General features: G+C 34.6%; 2 protein-coding genes across 2 annotated transcripts in view; both read right to left on the minus strand.

The window, feature by feature from the left end:
• LOC106871923 (fibrillin-1) overlaps positions 1–8,330 on the minus strand; it is a 694,404-nt gene that overhangs the window by 516,523 nt on the left and 169,551 nt on the right. The gene's annotated exons all lie outside the window — the stretch shown is intronic.
• On the minus strand, positions 3,590–5,227 carry LOC106871926 (zinc finger protein 236). The gene has a single exon (XM_052972576.1). It carries the CDS (start codon positions 5,225–5,227, stop codon positions 3,590–3,592), a length of 1,638 nt encoding a protein of 545 aa, XP_052828536.1.

An 8,330-nucleotide genomic window follows, 5' to 3' on the forward strand; every position in this document is an offset into this window, starting at 1 on the left:
GTAGGTGTTTGTATAGACACATATGGTGGGATAATAATTTAAAAAGGCATTTTCACAAGTAGTTTTGTTATTTAGCTAAACTAAACTATAGTGTGAAATTCAGTGAATGTCAACAGAAATTCCTGAACTATACCAAACGCTATACAACACAATGAGAAATGTAGTTGCAAGTAAAGAGTAGACAGATTCTGATTGGTGGGGAAATGTCATTTGGAACAGCAAATCAGGCAAAGGATTAGGTATAATCGAATGTAGAAAAAGTAGCAAATGAAACCAAACGTTAAACCAGAAATGTATACATTTTAAATGTACTAAGATAAATTTTAAAATTGTTTTTATACTTTAAGCTGCTACTCAATCATGGAGAAACTTGAAAGATGAAAAAATGTCTTTCCTCCTAAGTTCCTAATATTTACTTTCATTATATATTTTACATGAGTGTCCTTAGCTTATATAACACATACAAAAGAAAGCTGATAAAATCTTTAAATAAAGTTACAAACCAAATGCTATCACTATTTAGATGTTATTTAATCTTCATTATCATTAATTTTATTGTTTACTTTTATCAGAGTAGATAATGGCATTTTCATTCGAGAGGAATTTTGTCCAGCATGTGTGAACATTATTTCACTTATTGAAGAAAAACTGTTAAGTAGTGATGTTTTGCAAGATAAAGGATGAGTCTCAAACAACTTTCCAGAAGAAGGTTATATAAGAGAAAGGCTAACCGTTAAGTATTTTTAGGATTTTTTTTTTTTTTGATAACTAATAATATTTTATAAAAATAAGGAAAAATTATAGCTGAACCACTGATTAGCCGTTGGATATCAATTAGAGCTGCTGTACCATTAGGCTCATCTTCACAAATGCATGTTAAGGAAAAAGAGAAATATCATTCTCAGCGTTTCAACTGTCAGCAGCTAGTTATAGTATGTATATGGTTTTTGTTGGGATTTTTGTTTTTAAGTAAATAAATACCTTAAAAAACACTCTTGTGTGTCAATGTACTAATGATGAATGAAAATAATCGAAAACAAAGGATAAAATAAAACAAAATGATTAAAACATAAAACAAACAAAAATAAACAAAAGATATTTTTAATGAAAATAAAAAAAGCCTTCAATTAAATCATTGTTAGTTTAAATTTTTTATTGATATATATATATTTATTTATTTATATATTTTAAAAAGATGTCTTTTATCACTGAAAATATTAATATGAAATTTAGGGGTTTGTAAATGATATCCATAACGTAGTAAGTAGTATCCATAAAATGGTAAGAAACAGAGTCTTACTGCATTACATTTCCTACTCTCATAAATAATCATCAGCAAAGAATTAGCTAACAATCAAGGAGAAAGTCAAATGAGAGAAGTGTTTGGAAGAGTATATATAGATACATATAAAAAAAAAATTGTTAACTGGTATAAAATCTGGTGAGCCTGAAAAAAATTTCATGCAGATCAAACGTACATTTCTTTTCTGTTTGTTTTCACCAAATTCTCCCCACTGCCTCTATCTTTATTACGTTCAGCTAAATAGAGTAAATAGCAGCTGGTAGAAATTTTAAACAGATTATCACTAAAATTACGTTTTAGTTTTATGTTTAACTTTGATAAGATTCTGAATTAGTTATGTTTATAATACACAAATTAAAATTGAAAATATCCTATTGGAAGTTCCAGTGAAGTAAAAATTATGTTTATAAATTGCTGCTGCATACTAGCATATAATTTCTTTTGACTAGGCACTAGGCCTTATATTTTCAGGGTAGGGGTAAACGGAATATTCCAGCCTTCATGTTTTTCCAAAGAACATTATTGTAAGTAGTCAAGTCAAACAGATTTAGCAAGGATTGAAGCTGTGCTGCTGAAATGGCTAGCAAAGTGCTTACCTCTTCATCTGCAGCACTCACTCTGTGTGTGTGTGTGTGTGTGTGTGTGTGTGTGTTGTGTGTGCATGCATGTGTGTGTGTCTGTGTTTGTGTATATAATATTTATTTTAAACTTAGTCATATGTAGGGAAAATATCTTGTCTATTAATCAGATTCCACATTTGATTAACTAATGGTTAAAAAAAGACCCTGATAAAAAAGCAGTTGTGTCATTACTACACTATTCCAGTGCAAATCAGAGTGACTGCAATATTTTCAAATAAAGAGAATATTTATACATCAGCAGATAGTTCATCTGGCTTTGCTTGACCCAAGGACAAGTAACTGGCAATTGGAAGCTTTTTTAGAATGTCTTAGAACTGCTTCATTAGCAGCCAGTTTTAGTAAATAATATTTAAAACTGAAATCTAAAAACAGCAGTACATGAGACAACATACAATGATAAGAAAACTATTGATAAATGAAATGTTAAGGAAACAAAAGAGGAACAAAAAATACAATAAAATAAATGGCATACTGTATAGGGGGAAATAAAAATCTAAGGACGGCCTTAAACATATGGGATAAGGGTTTTTTTTTATGGACTTGTTTTGAAATGGCAGTTGGACACCTGAACCAGACACTTCCAGATCACAGACTGTAAAATACACTGGTAACTGAACCAGCAGATGAAGACGTATAATTGCCTTGTAGCAGCAGACAATTATATTTCTTTTATATAATTGTGTAGATTTCAAGCAGAAAAATCTAACAGAACAGTATTAAAAACAAATGGGAGATAGAAAGAAAGCAAGAAAGACTGAATGTATCAAGATTTACACAAGTTATCTTCAAAATGGTGGCTTCTCTTTCCAGAATAAAAAGTTGTGTAATGGATGTAGGAGATATAAATTCAACAAGAATTATCCTCGGGTAAGTAAACTGTATACTTCTGTAAAAATTATAGAATTTTTTTTCTCTTTTTAATATATATTCTGAACCTTATAAAAAAAAATAAATAAATAAATAAAAAATCTCAAATTTTGAGTGGGGGGGAAAAAAGAAAAAAATAATTTCTGAAAGCTGAAAAAGTATACCAAAGTTAAAAGTTACACAAAAAATTTGATTTTTCCGTATTCATGTGCCAACTAGCAAAAAGATTGAAAGAGATTTATCAGATAAGTTAGCATATATTCACAAGCTTTTGACTTTAATAGACACTAAACAAAACTTTGGGAATCATTTTTAGTGGGAGAGAGGGGTGTTTTTTCTTCCTGTTTAAAATAAGAAAAACAATGTAAATCTCTTTTTAGTTAAGGATGACTTGGCTCCTCTTATTTTACGGTCAAAGTACAAAAACTATACAGAATAAATTTCCTAAGTGACATCATGCTAATGAGAGAGAGAGAAAGAAAGAAAAAGAGAGAGAGGAGAAAAGAGATTCAAAATTAGAGGGAGAAGGAGAGTTAATTTCAGAGAACATATAAGCTTTTATCTCTTTTCTTGTAAAATAAATAGATAAAAACAAAGAACAGAAAGTTAAGTATTCATTAGCTTCTATCTGAAATTCTACTTATAATCTGAATTTATCATCTGAAATCACTAGGATTGGCTGGAGCATGAAGTGGACAACTATTCTGGTCAACAGTATTCTTCAAGAATCACTGAGAGCAGTAGCATTCCAACAGCAACCAAATAAAACAACCACACTTTATGTGGTGAACTCAAATCGCCAAGGGTGGGCCTTAATTTTGTGCAATCGAAGTGCATCTGATCGCTTGCAGTTCTTGCCACAAATTTCACACGTAAATAGAACAAGGCCTGCACAAGTCTTTTCATGCCGATTTTTATTTGTTCGAAATGTAAATGCTGCACCACACACTTTACACAATGACCGGTTATGCTCACGCTGGCTATGAGCTTCGAAGATGCCCCAGTTCTGAACTTCGAATGCACAGAAACTGCACTGAAAGTGCCCTCTTTCGTTGAAATTTGGTTTTTGGCTAATTTGGTTGCGATTATGCTGACTGGCTGATGCTCTGACTTTCCGAGACAATGCAGAGCCAAACAGCTGTGATGACATAGAAAACTTAGAAGCAGCTCGCTGAAGGGTTACCTCGTATGTTGACTTTACAGTACCACTGGACTGTACTTGGAAATTTGGAGAGGTTGAGTCTAATGGGGGGAAAGTAAGGACAGAAGAAGACTGGCTCTGCTGAATAGGTGAGCTATTTGGCAAACTATCAGCATGCTGACTTAAATCAACACCTTCTAAATTCATGTCGGATTGACCGTTCATGTTTTGGCTATTTTCATAGCCATTATCTGGTGGCTCTGGCTTGACAACAACTTCAAAATCTGGGCTTTGTTGTTCAGAGGACATGTCATTTGAGGCAGCAGAACCATCTGCTCTTAGTGAAGTCTCTGAGACGGAGGACAAAGCAGTTTCATTCTGCGTGGAGTTTTTCATCTGCATATTCTCTGTGGTTTCATGATGACTTGCAAAAACATTCATAACCCGACTAGCTTCAGATTGGATCTGCTGTTTCCCACAAAATCCTGAACGTAAGTGATTGCGTAGGTGGCTATGGCTCCGGAACATAGCACTACACATCATGCATTTTGTAAATCGTCCTCTCTGCGATTGCAAAACGGAGGAACGGATTTTGTTCCGTTTTGAACTAGTTAGTAACTTTCCCAAGATTGAACCCTGACCCGATGCGGATGCTGCTGAGGCAGCATGAGCTGAATGAAAGCTGGGCATTATTGCAGATCCTGATGAAAACTGAGAGCTGCTACTTTGAAGTCTCATTGATGTCTCACTTTGGAGTCGCATTCTACTTTCAGACTCGATGGTGTCAGGGAAAGCAGTTGCTCCATAAGAATTCTGCAAATGTAAGTTGTTCTCTGCAACAATGCGGCAGCTTTCATCCTTAACCCCAGGGATGTCAAGGACGGAAGAGATTTCTTGAGCAGATTCATTTCCATAGGAAAGTTCACGTTGGTTGGCATTTGAGGAAACAGATCCATCAATGCCATTGCTCATTGCATAGCTTGGATCATGCCCATTCTCCTGGCTAGACTGAGCCTGGCAGTGATTGAAGTGGTCATCATGTCTTACAGAGTGGACTGATGACTTTGGACAATTGTTCTTTGATGTGCTACTAATGCTGACGTTTCTAAGTTTCTCATGGATCTTTACAACAATCTGATTGTCGGGTTCCTCAGTAGCAATACAGATGATACCATCAATTTCAAGGCGGCTACTATGCTCCGAATCTAACTGCTCACAGCACAGCTTTATGACGGCATCATAGATGAGTTTGTTCAATTTCAGTTGGCCAGCCATCTTTGCAGGAGAAGAAATCACAGCCAGACTGGTAAGAAACCCAGGACTGCAAATAGAGAAAGTAAAAGGTTAGAATAAGGAAATAAGGAAATATAAGGAAACAAGCATCACAGTCAGACAATAGGTACCACACACACACACACACACACACGCATACATACACATATCAAATGGAAAGGAATTAAAGGATTGCATTGGTAGGTAAGAGTTGTATAGAGAGAAGCAGTGCAATGAAAATGTAGGGACAGAGAGAAGGAATATATTGATGTTTTGACAATAAATAAATGTTACAGAAGTGGGTAATGAGAATGTAGAAACAAGAGGGCTACACAAAACAATAGATAAGGAGTACTTGTGGTACAAATGTGAGAGAGACAGTCAGACAGACTGAGACAGAAGCATAATATTCTCTAAAGTGAAAGCTTCCCCAACTGTTTAAGATCAATCAACATAGAGTGTGGAGGATGTCGAAAATGTTGAAAATATGAATTTGCTAAGGTAAAGATTGTATAAATATGATAAATATAGACTAAAATTAGTAATTAGCAGTCATGGCCTGGAATTTGGAGCACTTATTTTTTGCATGTATGTCTATATGTCCACTCAGTGGAATATGTCTAGTACTGGGGTCTTGTATTTGTTGTTGGTGAATGATCAGTCTATTTCTTAGAATAAGCTTTGTTTGACCTACGTAATCTTCATTACATCCTTCACATTTGATAGCATATATTAAATTCCTTGAAGAACATGTAAAGTGATTCTTTATGGTAAAAGTCTGTTCTGATTTGAATTTGTATGTTGTGTCTTCAGTAAGGCTGATGCAGATCCCACAACAGGGGTGGCCACACTTTTTGACTGTCGGTGTAGGAATTGTGGAAGGTAATTTTGCACTTGTGAGGAATATTTTGAGGGTTTTTGATTGTCTTTTACTTTTGATTGTTTTGTGTATTTCAAATGCTTGTTTCATTCTTGGGTCTTGTTTTAGTAGTGGGATATTCCGGTGGATAATATTGTAAACCTCTGTTTTCTTCGGTTGTGTTGTAAGAAAGGGTAGAATATTGGATGTATCTGGAGCATTTTTTGTAACTCTTCACTATTTATTGCTTTGGCATGTTCTATTCCGTTGTCTATTAGCATTAGTGGATATTGTCTTTTAAGTAGTATTTGCTTTAGTTCCTAGAGTCTTTTATTGTGAGTTTCAGGGTTTGAGACAAAATATAATCACATGACACTAATGCACGAACGTAGTGGGAAACATACAAAAGGTTACAAACTTAATCATGTGTTCATTCTCTAAAAACACTTGACAGAAAACATTCGGAGTATTGATTGTTTGGACATGTTCAGTCAACCATTGTCAGCCTTAACTTACGATGACAAACATTGTCACTTGATACACATGGACGTAGCAGGGAACCTGCAAAAATTTCTAAGACCAGTCATGTGACTATTCTCTACAAATCAAATCCAATTCAAAACATATACTAATTTGAGCCATGAACTCCCTATAAAAATAGGACAAGCTTCAAACACCAGTCAGGAGCAAGACAGCTGCGACATAAGCCATGTCTTTCTATTTGAACTTTTTGAAAATCAGTGTAAACTGTGAAACCAGTTAAAGCTTTAAATATATTAATAAAAAATATTTTAACTATTCTCAATGAATTTTCAACTTCTATTTTTCATATATACTAGCAGTATAACCCGACGTTGTCCGGGTGTGACTTATTACGCCATCTACGATAAGTCTTGCTAGGTGAAAATCAACTAAAAAAGAAAGACTTACAACGAAAAAACACTTATGATGTAAATATGTTCGTAATTCAAAAGACGATGAAATTAAAAGGGCAAGTTTGAAGGCTGTTTTGCATAACATTATTAATCGTACGTAAATTTCATCCGTGTAATTGGCTATACAAATGATATGTGCAAAACAACTTTTTGCACTGCCCTGATTATTCATAGCATGGTAATCCCTTTCCGCAGGAGCAAAGCGTGAATGTTTTGAGACGCCTTATGGGAGTCAAGAAACAAAAGGAAAATAGTGTAATAGATGCTTTTAAAAAGAAAAAAGGATTTTATCCCTTATATGTATACTGTTCAGTATCTATGCGTTGAATAAAATCTATCTTTCTACTTGTACTACCATACATTTCAGCGCTTCGAAAAACAAACTTGTAACTAAGAGCATAAGAGAAAGTAGGAGTTATCGTTCGTAAACGTTCGTAAGAGAAAGTAGGAGTTGAAAGGATTTGTAAAGGTTGTAGAAAGAGGAAATTTAGGTTTTATTAGAGGGGGAAAATGTTATTTTGCGCAGTTTAATGGATTTTATTGGTAACTGTGATTGATTTTGACGGAAAAAACGGCGCAGTTACCTAGGTTATGGTATTTAGAATATTAATTCCAATTGTTTTATTCAAGAAATTTGGAATTGTGTAAATGTATGACTTGGATACACAAACACACACACTCACAAACTCAGCTATATATATATAGATATATATATGTGTGTGTGTGTGTGTGTGTGAATACATACATACATATACAATGCATATGTGTGTGTGTGTGTGTGTGTGTGTGTGTGTGTGTGTGTGTATACAAACTGCAGTGCCACATGGTAGTGAGATGTGGGTCTTGAATGCAGGCGATATGCAAAGACTAAAAAAAGTGAAACTGGTAAGCTCTGCTGGATGTGTAATGTCAGGGAACATGTGCAACAGAGCACTAGAGTATTAAGAAAAAAGTTAGGCATAAGATGAATTATATGTAGTGTGCAAGAGAAGAGATTGCACTAATTTGGTCATGTGATGTGGATGGATGAGGACAGCTGCATAAAAAAGTGGAGGGAAGTTGTGGAAGAGGGTGACCTAGAAAGACATATGACAAAGTATCAAAGGCCAATCTCAAAACACTGAGCCTTATGAAGGAGATGACAGTTGACTGAGATATATGGTGCATTGGTATACTCAAGAACCTCACCACCACCACCACCATCACAACAGAATTGATATACTAAAACCAAGGTGTAACACAAAAAGCACTGGTGGTCATGGAGCCATGTAAAAAGTAGCCTTCAACTAACGGGTTATATATATATATATAT

The sequence above is a fragment of the Octopus bimaculoides genome, chromosome 13, assembly GCF_001194135.2.
Source record: "Octopus bimaculoides isolate UCB-OBI-ISO-001 chromosome 13, ASM119413v2, whole genome shotgun sequence".
Taxonomy (NCBI): Eukaryota; Metazoa; Mollusca; class Cephalopoda; order Octopoda; family Octopodidae; genus Octopus; species Octopus bimaculoides.